The sequence below is a fragment of the Panthera tigris genome, chromosome B1, assembly GCF_018350195.1.
Source record: "Panthera tigris isolate Pti1 chromosome B1, P.tigris_Pti1_mat1.1, whole genome shotgun sequence".
Lineage (NCBI taxonomy): Eukaryota > Metazoa > Chordata > Mammalia > Carnivora > Felidae > Panthera > Panthera tigris.
Window position 1 is genome coordinate 7,257,763 of NC_056663.1, and position 21,191 is coordinate 7,278,953.

The 21,191-nt window shown below is 40.4% G+C and overlaps 1 protein-coding gene across 1 annotated transcript; it reads left to right on the plus strand.

Moving 5' to 3' along the window:
• The first annotated feature begins 916 nt into the window (after positions 1 to 916).
• On the plus strand, positions 917 to 18,146 carry DEFB109B (defensin beta 109B). Its single transcript, XM_042982889.1, has 2 exons — positions 917 to 1,176; positions 17,941 to 18,146. Exons 1-2 carry the CDS (start codon positions 1,086 to 1,088, stop codon positions 18,144 to 18,146), a joined length of 297 nt encoding a protein of 98 aa, XP_042838823.1. The 5' UTR covers positions 917 to 1,085.
• The last annotated feature ends 3,045 nt before the right edge of the window (positions 18,147 to 21,191 follow it).

Below are 21,191 nucleotides of genomic sequence, written 5' to 3' on the forward strand. Positions count from 1 at the left end.
TAAGGGTTAGAGAGGGTAACCAAGATGGAAAAAATGTAACCCAATCTGGAAAGTAATATCCCATCCATTCTGCGGTATCCTATTCCCATGTCCAGCCTCCTCTGAGGAAAGGAGACTGCACAAAGGCATGAAGAAAAGGAGGCAGGGGTCACTGGGCACCATCAGAGGAGCTGAAAATCATAGTATCCAACAGAGTAGATTTTTATCTACAGAGTGCAATGTAGTTTAAAATGAAGTACAATTATCATAGTGATTATTCTGCCAAGATAGCAAAGGATACCTATACTGGGAGAAATTTCCTAAAATCTTAAGCTATGATTGAATTTCAGTAGTGGAATTCCAAGCAATTTAATGTTTTTATGCTTTTCCGTGTTTTCTAGATTCAATTTCAGGTTTTGATTAGAATACAAATACTTAAATAAATACTAAAAATACTAAAAAGTTAAAAGGATATAACATATAAAAAGAGATTGGATTATGCTTTCAACATAACAGTGTTGCTATAAAGATGAAACACAAAGGTGATACAGAGCATGCTTCACGGAACTCTTTTGAAGCATGCTCCGTATCACCTTTGTTACGAAGCCTTTCCTGACATTCTCGTTACCCCTCCCCTCTCCTACCCTTTGGTAGAAACTAATACTATTGATTTATATAAAATAACCACCGTCTCTTCTGGGTTGTGTCCTTTACCTAGACTACTGCCCACACTCACTTAACTTTCCATCTCCCATTATCTGATTGTGATGGATTTGGTGTAGCCCTGGGTTTTGCTGTACTGCCTGATGCATCACAGATACATAAGGCATGATCGATGATTGTACATGCATGCATGCATGGAGCCTACTGGAGAACAGAGCTGACAATGAGGAAGTCCTCAGTGTGTGGGAAATGGACAGTATGACCTTCTGCTTTCTCGTCCATGAGTTTCACCACCTTTGTGTACTTTGGCCCTGGAGATTTCCTGTGGGAGCCTGACTTATTCCCTTTTTGTTAGGCTCTACTAACCAAGAACAAACCACAGGCCCAGGAAGCATCATAAATAGCCATGGATCTGCCCGGCTCAGCAACCCCAGGCTCTAAGCATGTCGATGCCTCTTTTCTTCACTGGTCGTTCAGCCATGGGACTCCATGTGTTTCTCTTCACACTCCTCTTTTTGACACTCTTATCCCCAGGTAAGGTGGTGGCTAATTGCTCAGGTCTGCTATCTAGAAAGCTATCTGGCAGGTCAGACAAGATTCATAAACCTGATATCAACAGCTTCGTTAGTATGATGATAATGCGGTGAAATAGGAAAGAGACAATTCCTTTGCCTGATGCAGTCACATTCTGTTTATCCTTACTCTGTACTTAGGACACCTTGGTGAGGCATGACAATTGATTCATAGACAGGCAGATCTAAAAGGATTGGATTTCAGAGGCATCTACCATTAGATCTACTCACGAGGTCAGAGGAAGAGAAGGATGGAATCCCATCAATGAGATCTAGTGCTAAGGGTGTTTCTTGGGGGAATCTGTCATGTAAGTATTTGGCTCCCAAAAGAATTCAGAGTCAAAATGAAGTAACGATACACAGCTCTCATTATGGGAGAGGTATGTTCATAGTTGTAAAAGTAAGGTTAGGTTGATCTTATGTCTTTTTTTTTTTCTCATCCAAAACAGACACTTTTGGAAAATAAAGCAAATGGAGCACTGTTATAACTGTATCACAAGAGCAGACAGAAATTAGGACTATCCCAGCCAAACTGGCCACAGGGTCATTCTGCATAAATGGCATAGACCCAGAATAGGGTTTTAGAAAGAGGATTACAGTCCCCAGGGAAGGGTTACTGAGAAGACCGAATACTGGTCTGCCAAAGCATATATCTGCTAAAGAATATAGGTGCCAAAGCATATATCTGGTCCCCAAAATGAAGCAAGTAGGAGGAGCACATCCTTTGGAGTGCTCATCCACAAGCTGTGTGGAAGAAATGGTTGAGCTGGGAAATGGAGACAGTAACACCAAAGGAGATGCTCTGCTATCATAAATCCTTAATGCTAAGATGGAAATTAAAAGTTATCAGGATCAGGGGTGGCTGGGTGGCTCCGTCGGTTAAGGAGATCCAGCTTCAGCTCAGGTCATGATCTTGTGGTTCATGGGTTCGAGCCCTGTGTCAGTCTCTGTGCTGACAGCTCGGAGCTTGGAGCCTGCTTCAGATTCTGTGTCTCCCTCCTCTCTGCCCCTCTGTCACTCGTGCTTGCTCTCTCTGTCTCTCTGTCTCTCTCTCAAAAATAAAACATTAAAAAAATTTTTTTTAGGTTATCAGGTTCAAACTCATCATTTTCAGATGAGATGACTGAGGTCCATAGAAATACTTCACAATTCTATAATTTAAGTATTCATACATGCATCTGAAAAGAATATGTCAGAGTTGCAGAGGCTGATAATCAACTATGTGGAAAGAGTTTAAATAATTTGTATGCCATACAAGATGAGCTGCTATCAATTGGACCAAGCATGTTTAGAAAACACATATCAGGGGCACCTGGGTGGCTCAGTCGGTTAAGCGGCCGACTTCAGCTCAGGTCATGATCTCACGGTCTGTGAGTTCAAGCCCCGCGTCAGGCTCTGTGCTGACAGCTCAGAGCCTGGAGCCTGTTTCAGATTCTGTGTCTCCCTCTCTCTCTGACCCTCCCCCGTTCATGCTCTGTCTCTCTCTGTCTCAAAAATAAATAAATAAATGTTTAAAAAAAAAAAAGAAAACACATATCAGACAAAATAATCAGTATGTTTGCACTTGGAAATACTTTCTTCTGACATTAAAGGAGAATTTGTTTAGGATATACTAACTGCCAGGCACTGTTCTAAATTTCATATTAGGTAATAATATATCAAGTGGACTATCGTGTCCACTGAGGAACTATACTGTGACAAAAATAGGGACATATTTCCTGCTTTGATGGAGTTTCCAATGTTAATCTCCCATGTTGTCCACACACTGCTCTTTTTATCCTTTGCTAAATTTGTTGACAACTCTAAGGATAGGCTGAATCAAGAAGAGTACATCCATGGGGCACCTGGGTGGCTCAGTCGGTTAAGCGCCTGAGTTCTGCTCAGGTCATGATCTCACAGTTTGTGAGTTTGAGCTCTGCATCAGGGTCTATGCTTACAGCTCAGAGCCTGGAACCTGCTTCTAATTCTGTGTCTCATTCTCTCTCTGCTCTTCCCCCACTTGTGCTCTGTCTCTCAAAAATAATAAAAATGTAAAAAAAATTATTACAAAATAAGTGAAAAGTTAAAGCATAGATGTTTCGGAACACGAGGTTAGACAGGAAGTGAATGAATTATTTTTGTGAGATTAGTCAAAGTACAAAAAAAGCCCACATTGATTTAACAAGAAATCACGATTGTATATGCTTGCAAATGAAAGATGATTTGCAAAGTGAATTTGAGGACTGCAGGGGGCTTCAGACACATGAATGGATATGAGTAAAGACACCAAGATGTGATGGTCACAGTGTATTACAGGTTCAGCACGCAGGGATGTTGAGGCAAAGTGACTGTGACTGAAGGCTGGCAAAGAGAATCAGAGGCAGCCTACAGAGCGCCACGTGCTGGGGCAGGAGGGGCTTGCCATGTACTGTGTGGCTCTGATAATGGAATGGACAGACTCATTTACCCTTAGAAACATCTCTTTAAGAAATGAAGATGAACAGGAAGGGGCAGCCTAAAAGGGAATGATCATGGGACTTTACCTGTAAGAGAATACAACTGAGCAATAACTCTGGATGAAGAGAAGGGACACGTGGAGGGAACGTGAAAGAGCTATCATTGATTATAGTTAATGAATAAATGAATGCTCTGGAATGATAATTCTTGGGTTCCTGGATAAAGTCAAAGGGTGTTAATCCAGAAAGAAAATACAGTGAGGAGGATGTTTTCATGTGTCTTCATTTTTGAGGCTCAGACAAGGACAGAATGAGGACCAGATTCAACATCTTGAGTTTTAGGAACCTAGGCATCTTCCAGGTAGAAGCATATAACCTTGAAGACATGGGCCTGATATTCAGATGTGAAATCCCTGCATGAGTCATGTCACTGTTCTGTAATATGTGCCTATATCTTCAGGGGTATGTGGTAATGCTTAGGGGAAGCCAGTAGCATGAAAAGAGAAGACAAAATAGAGAAGATAAGAAAATGGAAGTAAGGACATGAGAGAATAAGACAGAATCGGAGAAGAGAAAGGAAGAGAATACCATTGAAACAACCAGAAAAAACACCACACAGACTGAGCAAATGGAGAAAAGTTGCTAGGAGCCTGTCAGTGAATTTAAAATATTGAGCTGGTGAACATCAAACCATGTCAACTAACAGCAACAAGACTTTCAAGAAATCACATGCCACCCGAAGATTTGGTAAAGCTGGAACTAAAATAAGGTCATCAAGGCTATTTTTACAAGTTTTTCCCAGCTTTCTTGAGGTATGATACACAAGTGTAGATTTATATATTTAAGGTGTACAGCATGAAGATTTATCCATATATTTTCAACACCATGGAGGAACCTGAGGACGTGATGCCAAATGACAGAAGTGAGACACAGAAAGACAAATGCTGCCCGATCTCACTTATATGTGGAATCTAAAAAGTTAAACTCATGGAAGCATTGAGTAGACTGGTGGTTCCCAAGAGCTGGGGGTGAAGGAAATGGGGAGGTCATAAGTTTTCATGGAAATATACATATGTGGAAGCTGGGATGCTTTCACCATTTTCGTTGCCCACAAACATCAGTCCCCTGTTTGTGACAGTGTGCCAGTCTCTTTCTTCCCTTTGCTTACAGCTCTGGAGTCCTTCAGAGTAACCCAAAAACTAGTATTCTGAGTGTCAAATTGATTGGTATGAAAATGAACTCTTATTTAGAAGAAAATGTGGTTCATGCTAGCAGTTCAATCAGGAATGAACTATATAGTCAAACATACATGCTCAATAAATAATAATAAGTAAACACTGAATAAACAAGAAAAAGAGTGTGGATAGTTTTTTTGTTTTCTTATTTCACATAAGGCTAACAAGAGTTGTGATCCATCTTGTCATTTTCCAGTCCTTTAAAGAGAAGTATCTATAAAACTAATGAAGAAATTGAAGATAACCTGGAAACTGAGGATAGCTTATTCTTCTAAGAATAAATATAAGACCTTCTGGAGGTTCCTGAGAGAGTGTAAGACAAACATTCTAATAAATGGAGCCTATAAAAGGACTTTCAGCATTCCCATCATTTTTGCTTAGAAATCACCAAAAAACAACATGAATGAGAAAAAGAATTGAAAATAGCATCTTCAAGTAAACTAGGATATAGATGGAATGTGAGAAAAAGAGGCATATGTCTCCATTTCTTATGAGGTTCCAGCAAAGAACACTTCTAGAAGGTAAGGGCACACCCTAAGAACAAACTCAAAAACATTCCTTAGCAAAACAAAAACAGAATTCACGGGCTATTAGTGAGAGCATCCCAGGGGCCAATAGTGGACTTGACAAACAGATAATTCAGATTAAACCAAGAATGGTGTAAAAAAGCTATATATATGCAATACATAATCTATAGGTGAATCTGGAAGGGTAAGAGAGACATTGTATTGTGAGTAATGTTATACTTGCTTATCTCTATTGGTCTGAATAAAAGTAAGAGTTAACACAAATTAATTCCTGGCACATAATGCCACACAAAGCTTTAGGTCTGGGAAAAACCCATCTCATTCAAAAACAGAAGTAATGAAAAGTGAACAGTACTGGAATCTAAACATTTTTTTACATGATGAAAGATGAACAGGCAACAAAATTTTTAAATGCTTTAGACCCAGCAATCCATTCCCATGGGAATATATCACATATATATATATATATATATATATATATATATATATATCTACCTATCTATATATATATATCACCTATATATATATATATATATATATATATATATATGTATCATCTATATGAAAGCAGCATGTGTATAATGTTAATCATCACAACTTTATCTATAAAAACAAAAGATTGGAGATCCCATACCTGATTCCCATCAATCAAAACACAGCTAAATAGGTAATGGCCTGTCTATATACAGATGCTCATAATTATTATAAAGTACAATGACAAATCAATAAGACAAGAAAATGAATGAAGTAGAAGAACTAGAAATGAAAAACACTTGACTATTCTTATTTGCAGTTGACACAACAGTAATGACACACTTAACTATTGCAATCTTGATGGAAATTTCTTCTTTTTTTTTCTAGTTGCTAGCTATTATAAACAATCTTACTCTAAAAATTCTCTCACATATGTCTTGGTTTCCCTGGAGCACCATCTTAGGGATAGAATGGAATCTTATGATATGAATCCTCAGCTTTACTAGGTGAAAATATACTCTTCTCAAACTGGGGTGAACAAATTTAGAAACCCATTAAGTGTTTGAAAGTGGTAGGAATTAAAAACAGTAGTAGAACTGAAATAGTTGACAACAAAAGTAAATAATCGGGAGGAGTTCAATGATGATGACAAAGCTGTAAAGTCATTGTATTGTTTAAGGGTAAATATTTTGATTAAATTTAGACTTTGCTATATTAAGACCATATATATATATATATATATATATATATATTTTTTTTTTTTTTTTTTTAATTATTGAGAGGGACAGAGTGAGCAAGCAGGGGAGAGGGGCAGAGAGAGAGGGAGAGAGAGAGAATCTTAAGCAGGCTCCATGCCTAGGCTCCATGCTCATCTCACAAACGATGAGATCATGACCTGAGCTGAAATGATGAGTCAGTTGCTTAACTAACTGAGCCACCCAGGCACTCCAAGAATATAAGTTTTAATTCTATGAGAACTACTCTAAGAATGGGGACAAAGGCTTAATTTCCCAACTAATAAAAAAATGTGATGCTTAAAAACAATCCAGTAGAAAAGAGAAATTGAGTGAGAGAAAAGGAACAGAGACTAGGCAAACAGAAAAGAAAGATGGTAGAAATAAACTCAAATATATCAGTGATGACACTAAAATGCAAACAGGTTACTTTTCTATTTCAAATCGAAGATGGTCAGTGCTTATTTTAAAAATAAACTCAACTACATGGTACTAAAGTAAAACAAAAAACAAACAAAAACACCTACAATGTAAGCAATCATAAAGGTTAGAAAGAAAAGGAGAGTGTTATGAGCTAAATTGTGTCCCTCCAAAAATGCATCTTTTAAGTTTTTTTTTAATGTTTATTTATGAGAGAGAGCCCCCACACGCAAGCAAGTGGGGGAGGGGCAGAGAGAGGGAGACACAGAACTGGAAGCAGACTCCAGGCTCCACAGGCTGTCTGCACAGAGCCCCAGATGAGGCTTGAACTCACAAACTGTGAGATCATGTCCTGAGCCAAAGTCGTATGCTTAACTGATTGAGCCACCCAGGAGCCCCTGGTGTTTGTTTGTTTGTTTGTTTGTTTGTTTGTTTTGAGAGAGAGAAAGAGAGAGAGAGAGAACATGTGAGTGGGGAAGGGGCAGAGAGAGAGGGAGACAGAGAATCCCAAGCAGGCTCCACGCTGTCAGTGCAGAGCCCAACACAGGGAATGATCCCATGAACCATGAGATCATGACCTGAGCCGAAAGCAAGAGTTGGACACTTAACCAACTGAGCCACCCAGGCACCCCTAAAATTGCGTATGTTAAATCCTAAGTCTTGGTACCTCAGAATGTGAGCATATTTGGAGACTGGGGTTTTACAGTAGTGATTAAGTTAAAACGAAGTCATTACAGTGGGACCTAAGCCAATATGACCGGTGTCCTTAAAAGAGGAGGAAATTTGGACACAGGCACATACAGAAGGAACACAGTGTGAGGACATAATGAGAAGATGGCCATCTACAAACCAATGAGATGGAACCGATGCTTCCCTCGGGTTTCTCAGAAAGAATCTGAAAGCACTACATCCGACTACAGAATACACATTTTTCAGTTCAGCCAAAGAATTTATAAAAATGACCATACACTCAAACATAAAGCAAGCATCAAAATTTTAAAAAATCTAAATTATTAGCATATTAAATCACCATTATACATTTCTAACTTACACGATGTTATATGTCAGTTTTATCTCAGGAAAGCTGGAAAAAAATAAAATAGTAAAATTTTGCAAAATTGGGGAACAACTTCTTTGAACCTAATTTGTTTAAGCCAGAAATCATTAACAAAAATATAAATATTTGGAAATGCAGAAATATACTTCTACAAAAAGCACGCATCAAAGGAAACATCAATATGAAAATTACCAAGTAAATTACACTGAAATAAGCTACATGAAGGTAAGTTAGAATTTAGAGAAACACATGAAAGAGACACAAATAGGTAAAAGAATCACCAAAACAAAAAGTTGGTGTTTTAAAGACTAATAATCTGGGGACACTGATCAAGAAAAAATGAGACATACTTAAAGTAACCACCTCAGGATTGAACAGGCTGAAATCACAGCAGATGCCCCAGACAGCCAGAGAAAAGGAAAGGGTAGGATGAATTTGCACACTGGGTCCCATTCCCTCTTGTGCATTTAGAAACCAATCCCTAGTGGCAATTCTTCCCTCATGTTCATATCATCAATTTTATTTCTGCTGGATTGTTACTGTTAGCATACAAGCATGCTGTTCTTTCTCCTATTAAAAAAAAAAAAACAACAAACTTTTTTTCCCCTCTTCTTCCAATGCCAGCTAGCACCCTCTTTCTTTGCTCCATTTGGTAGTAAAGCACCTCAAGATAGTCATCCACATTTTCCACCTCCAGTCCTTCTTCTCGAATCCCTAAGTATATTCTGAGCAGACATTCTCCCAACCCTCTCCCTGCTATGTGAGCTGTGCTTGCTGGTCACCAAGGGTCCCCACATTGCTGGATCTAATGGTCACCAACTGTTGTGACTTTACTTGGCCAATCATCAGCATTTAAAACAGATGGTCGCTCACTCCTTCATCATATACTTTCTTCAGTTGGCTTCCGGGGTAGTGCATTCACCTGATTCACAGCCTGGACCTGCCTCCTCCATTTCCTTAGCTACTCCCACCTCTTGTCCCAGTGTTCGCCATATTGGGGAGACCCAGCTCTCAGTTCCTGGGCCTCTTCTCTTCCCTCTCCCCATCTACTCCTTGGGGCTAGTCCCATCCTTTTAAATTCTCCTCTTGGACTTCTCTTCTCAACTCCAGACTTGTAACAAATATCCAATGGCATAATTTCTATCTCTGGTTTAATTTCAAAGGTAACATATCCAAATCTGAATTCCTGATATCCCTCCATACAGTTTTCCCCCATCACAGGGTGCCGTAGCTGGCACTCCATGGACCTACTCTTGGCTCTGATGCATCCCCTCCACCCTCAGTAGGCCTCCACATGTGCACCTTAGGAGGTCCCCCTCAGGGCTCCTGTCTATGTCTAGCCTTGGACAGAAGCTGCTTCATACTCAGTGAAAGGTCAGAGTGTCTCCAGAATCTCCCTTGGCATCCCTGCCCTGCCATGCATCAGACTGCATTAGACTCTCTACTTGTGTACCTGTGAGGAAATTCTCTAACCTTCCCCACATCCTCTACAGTTTCACACAGCTGCTGCCTTGTACGAGGCAGGGCAAGACTTTGTCTCAGGGACAAAGTCTCTGCCTTAGGGTGAGACTTCACAATTCTGCTCGGGTTCAAATTTCAGTAGCCCCTACGTGCCTGTCCCTCCAACAGGTCACAGACCTGTTGCTCTCCACCCGATTTTCTAAAAAACACTCAATGGAATGGCATGACAAAAGAGTGAGTCTGATGTATCTGGGACCCAGTGATACCATAATGCTACAAAAGCCCACACTCAGACCTTAAACATTTGTTTGAAGTTCAGCTGTTTCCTTTTTATCTCCTGAAGGGGCTGATTCCTCTTTCCGTGCATCCACACATAAAAACACATGTGGGCCCCCTCCCTTTTACTTCTTTTAATTTTTAATTTTTCCAGATTTACTGAGATGTCAATGACATATAACATTGTGTGAGTTTAAGATGAACAATGTGATGATTTGATACACGTTAATATTGTGAATCGTTTATCACACATGGTAAGGTAATGTCCTTTACCTCACATAATTACCATTTTGTTGTTGTTCCCATGAGAACATTAAATCTCTACTCTCCTAACAACTTTCAAGTATACAATATAGAATTGTTAACTATAGTCACCATGCTGTATATTACATCCCCAGAACTTAATTCATCTTATAATTTAGAGTTTGTACACTTTGACCAAGATCTTCCCGTTTCCCCACCTCTCAGCCACAATTCCACAGTCTGTTTCTATGAGATTGATATTAGATTTCATATATAAGTTAGATCATACAGTATTTGTCCTTCTCTAATTTTACACAGCATAATGCCATCAAGGTCCATCCATGTTGTCATGAATGGCAGGATTTCTTTTTTGTCTGGCTGAATTATATTCGATATTTATATACACAACAGATTTCTCATCCATCATCCCTCATCCATTGATGGGCTCTTAGATTGTTTCCATGTCTTGGCTATTGTGAATTGAATAATGCTTTGATCCACATAAGAATGCAGATATCTCTTCAAGACAGTAATTTCATCTCCTTCACTCAAAAGTGAGACTGCTGGATCGTATGGTAGTTCTCTAATTGTTTGAAGAGTGGTTACACCAATTTACATTCCCACCAACATGTACCAGTGGGCCATGTCTTCTCCACTTCCTCACCAGTGCTTACTATCTCTTGTCTTTTTGATGATAGCTATTCTAACAGGTATGAGGTGACATCTCATTGTGGTTTTGATTGGCATATCTCTGATGATGAGTGATGTTGAGCACATTTTCATGTACTTGCTGGCTATTTGGTAGTCTACTCTGGGAAGATGTATATTCAGGTCCTCTGCCATATTTTAATTGGATTACTTGAGGGGTTTCTTTTTTTGCTTTTGAGTTGTTATGTGCCTTCCTTATATATTTTGGATATTAATCCCTTATGAAATACATGATTCGCAAAAATTTTCTCACATTCTGTAGTCTTTTCATTTTGTTGAATATTTCTTTAGCAGTGTAGGAACTTTTCTGTTTGCTAATGTCCCACTTGTTTATGTTTGCTTTTGTGGCTTGTGCTTTTGGTGTCATCCAAATAACCACTGCCACGACCAAAGTCAAGGCAAATTTTTTCCTGTTTTTTTCTAGGACTTTTACAACTTTGGGTCTTACACTGAAGTCTTTAATCCATTTTGAGTTAATTATATAGATCATATATATATCATGTCATCTGCAAACAGAGACAATTTTACTTCTTCATTTCCAATTTGGACCCATTTTTTTTCTTTTTCTTGCCTGATTGCTCTAGCAAGGATTTCTAGTACTTATGTTGAATAGGAGTATTGACAGTGGAAACCCTTGCTTGTTTTCTGATCTAGAGGGAAAGACTTCAGACTTCTACCACTGAGTATGATGTTAGCTGTGGGTTTGTCATATTTGACCTTTATTATGTTTATGTATGTTACTTTTACACCCAATTCATTGAGTGTTTTTACATGAAAAGATATTGAATTTTGTCAAATGCTTTTTCTTCACTTATTGAAATAATCAGATGATTTTTACCTTTCATTCTATTAATGGGGAATAGCACATTGATTGATTTGCATCAACTAAGCCATCCTTGCATCCCAAGGAAAAGTCATTCTTGATCATGGTATATGATCCTATTAATGTGCTGTTAAATTCAGTGTGTCTGTATTTTGTTAAGAATGTTTGTATCTATCTTCATCCAGAATATTGGTCTGCAGGTTTTTTTTTTAATTTTTAATGTTTATTTATTTTTGAGAGAGAGACAGAGAGAGAGACAGAGCATGAGCAGGGAAGGGGCAGAGAGAAAGGGAGACACAGAATCTGAAGTAGGCTCCAGGCTCTGAGCTATCAGCACAGAGCCCGATGCAGGGCTTGAACTCACAAACTGTCAGATCATGACCTGAGCCAAAGTCAGACACCCAACCGAATGAGCCACCCAGGCGCCCTTGGTCTGTAGTTTTCTTAAAGTGTTCTTATCTGGCTTTGTTGTCAGAATAATGCTGGCCTTGTCAATTGAGTTTGGGAGTGTCCCCTCCTTTTCAACTTTTCAAATCCAGGTCTGTAAGCTGCTGTGGGGCCCTTGACTGTTGGCGTGCATTTTCATGACTGCAGGATCTCACCATCAGCGGACACAGCAACGGAGGCCAAAAACAGGCATCGGACCAGAGGTGTGCAAATGCACAGCCTCAAAGTGCACACGTGGCATGGGGGTCAGTTGTGGGGGTCTACGCTAATGTCTTGCACTAGAGAAGCCACAGAGGCCTAGGCTGGATGCTGGTGCAGGTTCCCAGCTCTGGTGAGGGCAGGGCAGGGCAGGGCAGGGGAAGGAGTAGGAAGGGACTCAGTGGCTGGCATCAGTGACCAAGGACCTCTGTGGGGTGAAAACCCGGTGAAACTTCAGGGTTCTGTTTCTTCTGGCCACTGGTTTCTTCTATAGCAAAAGTTGCTGGGGTCCTGGCAGAGCAAGTCACTGGGGACAGCAGTCACCAGCTGCATGTGGTGGTTATGGTAGCCCCTGCTTTTCTCCTCTGTTCCTAGCCACCTCCACACATCACGGCTTTGCCAGTCTGGGTGGGGTAAAACTGAAACAGCTCCTTCAGGAGGCCCCCCAAAGGCTAGGGAAGTTGTGGCTCACCTGCCTCTTCCCTTCCCTGATAGGGGGGCTCTTTCTAGATGGGGACATCCCCCTTGGGGCTGAGCATGCTGACCTTGGGGATGGGATGGCACAAGTAATCTGATGCCATTCTTTCCCTTCGTGTACGTTATTCTCAGGGTTTTGTTTCGCTGTCTTGCTCTGTGGCTTCTTGAGTGCACAGGCAGAGCTCTTCCAGGGTGGTTTTTGCTCACAGATAGCTAATTGTTCATCTTCATGGGGGGACGGAAGCTGGGCTCTCCCACACCCCCACCGTGGTGATGTCACTCCCTCCCCTTTCAGTAGGGCCTTATCACTTTGGATTTTAGTTAATTAGCTTTCTCTGAGCACTCAGCTCTGGGCTGAGCTTTTAACAAACTGTGATCTATGAATTATCCAGCTTGCTCTCTTTTTCAGGAAAAGAGCAATTCCTTTTGTAACGTTTTACATCCTAAACAGAAGTAGAAGTTCACTCCTGTCCTTTTTCAAACCTCCTATGTTGGAGAGTATTATTATTACTGTCATCAATTTCATGGTATTTACTAGAATTCTACCTTGGCTCTGAGGCCACCTTCTGTCTGTGTTAAATTCTTTCTTCATAGTGTATGTCCTCTAGAACTTCCTTAGAGGTAGATATATTGGTGGTGAGTCATTTCAGTCTTTATGTGTGAATCTGTAAATGTTATCCTTATTCTGGAAAGAAAGCATGTCTGAGAACACAATTCCATCCCAGCAGGTATTTTCTCACAGTCCATCTTCTTTGACTTTCACTTTACTGCCATAGCTTATCATTTATTTTTTTATTTTAATTTTTAATTTTAAGTTTTTATTTATTTACTTTGAAAGAAACAGAGTGAGTGTGAGCCTGGGAGGAGCAGAGAGAGAAAGAATCCCAAGCAGGCTCAGCCAAGTCAGCACAGAGCCTGATGTGGGATTCGAACCACAAACCGTGAGATCATGACCTGTGCCAAAATTAAGAGTCAGAGGCTTAATTTCATTTTAAGTGTTTTGTCCTTTTTTTCCCCAAAGTTTTTATGATCTACCATTTGTTTTGTTTTATAACTTAATGTGAATCTCTTTTATATTATCAGTTAGGAGTGCTTTTTTATCTTGAATCTGTGGATTTGTATTTTTTCCATCATTTCCAGAGAATCTCTTTAAGACTTCCTCCTCTTATTCCTCTCTTGTCTCGGCTTTTAATTTAATAAATGTGAGACCTTGTGTATCAGTACTAAGTTCTGGGTAAATAAATTAGATGTATCTATTCATTCATTAATTCTCTTGTCACTTGTGTCTAATAATTGGTCATTAATACCTTCATTTCTTTTTTCAAAAAAGTTTTTTTTCACTTCTAGAAGTTTCTATTTTTTGAAACTGCCCACTTATTCTATCATCTATATTACCTCCTTGTTGCTCGTACAGCTTTGTGATAGTAGGTTTTATTTCTTTAAACAATGTGATACATAGATGTTTAATTATTTGTCACATTGGTCATGCCAATACTTTTAGTCCTTGAGGGCCCAAATATGTTGTTTATTTCATTCACTTTTGCTCATGGTACCTTACCTTGCTGATCATGTCATGGTGAAGTCATTGGTTGTCCTTAGTCCACCAGTATCCTATGGATCTAAGTTGAGAATGTGTCTCTGTTACCATCCAAAGCTACCACCATGAAACCTCCTCCATGATCTTCTCAGTGCAGGAGCTGCAGGCTTAACAAACTGCCACTGCTGCTATTCCAGGAGTAAGGACCGCCGTCAGCACTGCTGATAGTAGTAATGACCTTCTAGAAACCCCACCCCAGCCAGCCGACCAGTGCAGAGCCCCACTGCTCAAGCTTCAGTTCGAAGACTTGTTTTTCCTGAAGGAGTGAGTAGTCTAGGACACTGGCCTACCACTTTCAAGAATAGCGGTGTTTCAGAGATACTACGATCCATTTGTTTCATGACGGCAGTCACTTGAGAGTATCTAATTTGCAATTGTGGCCAAAAGCCTAAATCGTTCTTTCAGTCTCATCATATTTGTTCTGCATCTTCCAGGAACTTCTGTTTCTGATGTACTGATGGTACTCTGTGCCTTGGGGCACTCCTACAGATTCTTTCAAAATGCTACCCACATAATTCCAATAGCATCTGGGGAGGAATAGAAGGAGAGCAAAACCAGTATGCTCAAGTCATCACTGACCTCTTATCACTGATGGTGTTGTCCACAAATTTCAGAACTCTATTTGTAGCAGGATTCTCATGGGACATCAAGGCCTTTCCTTCCAGGAAGCAGCTTTATTCGTGCTAGCACAGGCTCAGTGGGCTAAGAATCAAAAGGCTGAGCCCCGAATGCAGCGGGGTGTGGCCTTTCATACAATTTCTACTTCTTTGTCTCCCGCCCATGGTAACATACAGACACGCTATCTGATTGGGTGGTCTACGTCACAGGGTCGTGAGGAATGTCACATACAGACATACAGTCTGGATGGACACAGGCAAAGTTACTGAGTTGTGTCAGAGCTATGGATATGTGTATAGGAGTTGATTGGGCTACGTTGCCTTCCTTTGTTTTGAGAAGGCCTCCACCACATTCCTGAGGAAGGGGCTGTTCCCCTACCACATATTAATACACTATCAACAGTGGACATTCTTCTTTGCCTTCTGATTTTCATGGGACTAAGGCTAGTATTTTACTATGAAGTGCTATATGGATATTTTTTATGTTCAGATGAATCGAAATTTGGTTAAGGTAATATTCTCCTCTTCCTATTTTTAAAATAATGTTTATCAGAAATCAATGTTGATTTTCTTTTCAATTCTCTCCTTCCAAATACATATTTAAATTACTTGATCCACTGGGTATATTGTATATGTCATTCTGCTACAGTAAACAGGGACATTATCACCAAATTTTAATCTAAAAATACTGTCTTACCATTCTTAGCTAGGAATGGCCTCAATAGGCAAATATAAATAAAAGTAATGTGACAACTGAAAAATTCTTATTTGATGGGATCTATTCATTATTGAATGGACCTTCAGTTACATCATGGGTGGGAAATCCTTGACACTATGCAAATTCTCAATACAGAGGTGAAACCAATTGGAGCTATTAACTGTCTTCTCCTACCTCTTCCTTAGGTGGCTTTTCTACTGGACAGTGATTTTGAGTATTGTACTGCCAGGTCATCAGCTCTACCATTAGAGAGTTTCCTATTAAATTAACTTGGCTCTAATGTGAGTCATCTGGAGAAAAGAATGGCCTGGACATGATGACAAATTTTCAGCTTTTTAGAGTCAACTGGTGTGTGTAGAATAGACGAGTACCACCACAGATCCACACGATCTGTTTTCCTGAAACTTCACCTTACCCCCGAGCTAAACAGATAGGAGAAAGAAGGAGATGGGAACGGTAAAGAAACAACATTTAAAATTCTTTTTAATGTTTATTTATTTTTGAGAGAGACAGGGACAGAGTGTTAGTGGGGGAGGAGCAGAGACAAAGGGAGACAGAATCCAGAGCAGGCTCCAGGCTCTGAGCTATCAGCACAGAGCCCGACGCGGGGCTTGAACTCACACACTGTGAGATCATAATCTGAGCTGAAGTCGGACACTTAACCAACTGAGCCACCCAGGTGCCCCAAGTAAAAAACAACATTTTAAAAGGAGAATGGGCATACAGATTCTTAAGGCAGCTGTTGCATCAGGTCCAGGAACCTGCAAGCTTACTCTGGCCTGTGAACCACACATGATCTTCATTCTGTCTTATCTCATCTCATTTCTTACCAAACCTTTTTTTTTTCCATAGTGCTCCACCTACACAGGTCTTTCTGTTTTTCCAATACACTAAGGAAGGGACCTAGCTATTCTATATGCTTAACATGCCCTCACACGAATACGTGCTTGGCTTCTTCACACCCATCATTCAGACCTCAGTTCAAATGCAACATCCTCAGAAAGCCTCTCTCTGTCCGTTCCATTAACTGCATCCTCCAGACGATATCTGGTCAGTTACTGTATTATTTTGTTCTAAACACCGCTTTCCTAAATTAGCTTAGCAACCTAATTTTGCATGGTCAGATTTTATTCACTGAAGTTAAGTCCTGTAAGAATAAGAAACATTTCTTCCATTTTCACTGTTCTGTTGCTAGTGCAAAGAAAAATATCTGGTGACCGGAAGATGCTCAGCAAATATTTGTCGAAGATCCATATAAAGGAGCAACAACAAAGGAATCGGTGTGTTTAGAACATATATGTGAAAGGGAAATGAAATGGGGTCACTTATGTTAAGGGGTTTTAAAATGGAGCCGGGAGGCCCTTTAGGAGGTGGGCTGTATGCACGCCCTCACCTGCGGAGCCGTAAACTTTTGATCTGGGCCAGTCGCAAATATTCCACGGACTCAGCCCGAACACCTGGCTACAGAACGCGATTTTGCTTAGTGATGGCCTTAGCAACCAGCCATATTCAGTCAAGATCAGCTTTGCTGCCGCCAACACCAATCAAAAATTCTTTGTGAACGACGTATATAACGCATTCCCTTTTTGCTTTGAGAACCTTTTTGCTCTAGGCGCACCTGGGTGGCTCAGTCAGTGGGGCGTCTGACTCTTGATTTTGGCTCACGTCATGATCTCACAGTGTGTGGGTTTGAGCCCCACATCGAACTCTGTGCTGACAGTGCAGAGCCTGCTTCAGATTCTCTGTCTCCCTTTCTCTCTGCCCCTACCCCAATTGTGCACTCTCTTATGCTCTCTCTCTCAAAATAAATAAACATTAAAAAAATAAAAAAATAAAAAAACCTTTTTGCTTTAAGAACTTTTGCTTCCTAGTAGGACACTCTCTGAGTTGCCACTCAAATCTGTGTACCCCAAACTACAATTCTCTGATCCCATATAAACTCTCTTGCTTAATTTTTGCCTCCTCACAATTTTATGTTGACATGTATTTTTGCCCACCCCCTTGTTCCAGTTTGACATTTACCAAAGTTCTTACTGAAGCAAAAACTAGCAATGCCAGGAACTTATGAGAGAAGGAAGGAGGGGGTTGTTAACATTTGGGCTGTTGGGTAGAAAAGGACAGTGAAGGTGATGGGACAATTGAATAGGTCCTCTGTCCAGCTTCTTTTCTGCACACAGAACTGGTCCCGCCAGAATACGTCCACCCTCACACGTGACAGGGCTCAGGGTCTTACACTCCACTCGTGAACTAATTATTTCACTGCCTCTCTTCTTCTGCAGTAAGAAGTGGTATGGCTTCTGCTGAAAACCATTGTCTAAATCTGTCTGGCATTTGCAGAAGAGACATCTGCAAAATCACAGAGGATCAGATTGGAGCCTGTAAAAGAGGATGGAAGTGCTGTAGATCTTGGTGGATTCTGGTTCCAATTCCAACCCCACTTATCTATTCAGATTATCAAGCACCCCTTAAGCATAAATTGAAATGAAACTAGGGAAAGCATCAGAAGGAAAGTTTCTGCATCTAAAACATTGGAATATATACATAAACGCTTCCAGCTTTATTACCAATTCCTATTATCCCTTGTCAATAAAAACAAATAAATATGGGTTTCAAATCTCCAGATACTACTTCTTTGTGACTCATCTTCAGATTCACACAATCTCTTTAAAAGCGAGAAAGCCAGGGTGCCTGGGTGGCTCAGTTGGTTGAACGCCCAACTTCTGCTCAGGTCATGATCTCATGGTTCGTGAGTTCAAGCCCCTCATCGGACTCTGTGCTGACAGCTCAGAACCTGGAGCCTGCTTCAGATTCTCTGTCTCTCTCTCTCTGCCCCTCCCCTGCTCATGCTCTCTCTCTCTCTCTCTCTCTCTCAAAAATAAACATAAAATTTTTTTTTTAAATTTTAAGTGAGAAAGCCCATTTATGTAACAAAAATGTTTTTTGAATTTGTCACAAAAGACCAAAAGGTTAACAAAACCTGAAGATACAGTTATACAAAATGTAATTAGACACACAGAGACTACAAAGAAAATGCACAGGCAAAATACAGAGGAAATACAGAAAATAACAGGGGTGGGAAGAGCTGTGGCTTGGGCAAAGGTGGAAAATTGGAATGGGGCAGGAGAAAATCATTTTGGGATAATACACAAGGATTTTCACTATATGGCAGATAATTGGAAGGAAATGAAAACAAGAAAGGAGAGAAAATGAGAGCTTGAAGATTAACAAAAATGTGTATTATGTACACTAAAAGGTAAAACCTCAACCAACAAAGAGACGTTTATGCTTCCCTCCTGTCAAGAAACATCATGATCATTTAGAGAGTCTCCAGCTATTACTCCTTAAGATAAATAACTCCTTTTCATAGGACCTAAACATTTTATTGTAAAAATATAGTGACCTCTTTTGAGAGTGTGCTGTCAGTATCCCTTTCTAAATAGACATTCTAATACTGCATAACTTTAAAAAAAATTTTTTTAATGTTTATTTTTTGAGAGAAAGACAGGGCATGAGTGGGGGAGGAGTAAAGAGAGAGGGAGACACAGAATCTGAAGCCGACTCCAGGCTCTGAGCTGTCAGCACACAGCCCAATGAGGGGCTCGAACTCAAGAGCTGTGAGAGCACCACCTGAGCTGAAGTTGGATGCTGAATTGACTGAGCCACCCAGGCACCCCCTGATGCTGCATAACTTCTGACTATAAATTCGTCTTCATCTCGAGTGTCATGAGGTCTCACCTTCCTGTCCCGAGTGTTGGAAGATGTCAACCCAATTACATAACTCAAAGCAGATTCTCAGGAGGAGTTTTCCTTTTCACTCATGTAGAAAATTTTGATAACTAAATAGATATGGTTTGGTAGTAGGACCCCCCTTCTTTCTTCTTTAATGCAGTATTTATGAAGTCTTCTTTGGTTTTGTTTTTTCATTGGTGGAGTGTGGACGTTTTCTACAATCATTTGGTATAGTCTTGACTCACGTTATGGCCAACTTGACCTTAAAACATTGGAGACATAAGACAGGTTATCTGTTCACTGTGTAAACAGGGACAGACCCTGATTCTCTGTCTTTCTCTCTTCCTCCTTCCCTCCTCTCCACCATTCAGGGATGAACTGGATAAGCACCACACCTGAGTTGCATTTATTTTACAAAGACTAGGCCTTTTTGGGGGGTGATATGATAAACAGCCTCTCAGCCAAGTCAATATAATCCTATGTTACTTATCCATACCTAGACTCCACAAAATAGGGTGCACAATATTTGTTCCTCAACTAGACTAATTTCCTGTGAGTGTTCCACAGCCTAATAGTTTAGAAGACACCCTTAATCTGACTTAATTCACTTAAAACAGTATGGCACCCATTATTTACACTTCGGAAGTGGCATGCTAGAGACGACCCAAACTACCTGTTATTCTGATTTATCCTAGAACCATTACATCTCATATAACTAAGGAAAAAACCCAAGAGACTTAATGAGATGGAATCTTAATGAGATGGAATCATAGTTTTGGGGGGAGGAGGATTACAAGAGAAAGATAAAACCCTTACAGATACACGGGAAAGAGTTCACAACCTTGTAAGAACAATAGGCTTTGGCCGCATCACAACTGCCATCAATGCGAGATGATCAGACTCTGTAGTCCTGAGGAAAGAAACCTGGAGGCCGGTTCCAGAAAGCTGCTGGACAGACTGATATATTCGGCCCACCTTTCACCTAGTTCTCTCTTGCTGATGAAAGAATAATCTCCTAAGTCATGAATATCTCCCTATAAGTATCTTTTAATTAGTCGTGTACAGTAATAACATCTTCTGTCTCTTGGTACGTTTTAAATCATTTTAATCAAAACATTCTTCTGATATTAAACTTACACCAGGCCTCCACATCCTGTCTAAACCTTTCTGATTGTTGAACATGTCCCACCTGGCTTAGCAAGTCAATATGTTGACTAACTTCCATGAGACAGAGGGTGTGTGTATGTTGCATGTTTCCAACTACGTTCAGGCTCTAAATACTGGACTAGGAATACTGAACTATAAGGGATCATTATAAATAGTTCAGGAAGTACGACAGCAGAGCAAGAGGTCCCAGATCTTGTCTTTCCACAGAAACACTGATTGAAACATCAGCCATGGATGAAAATAGCTTTCTGAGAGCTCTGGAGCCCCAATGAGAGATTGTAGCATGCCACTGTTGTACAAAATGTGACAACAGCCATATGGAAAAGGGTAAGGAGAGTTATGCTTTACCTGTCACCTGTCGTCCCTGCTTCAAGGTGGCAGAGCTCAGCATGGAGAGACATGCCCTCAGCCTCTGATTTCTCTCATAGGGGAGGTAGTTCAGTGAGCAACAGCTTCCCAGTGCTTTGGGGGCACTGCCTGACAGGTCCATTTATGTCTCGACCCACCCAGCATGCTGAGGGGATCTACACATCATCCAGGGGCACATGAGGACAAAGAGAAGTTGCAGGACTCACAGCCACCAACACATGGATCTCAATAACTAGCCTGCAGATCCCACTCTCCAGCCCATTCA

What these genes read in the sequence shown, in the direction of transcription:
- DEFB109B (XM_042982889.1), top strand. Translation starts at nt 1,086, where the DNA reads ATGTCGATGCCTCTTTTCTTCACTGGTCGTTCAGCCATGGGACTCCAT. An exon ending in TTTGACACTCTTATCCCCAG is followed by an intron (nt 1,177 to 17,940) that starts GTAAGGTGGTGG and finishes CTTCTTCTGCAG; the next exon opens with TAAGAAGTGGTATGGCTTCT.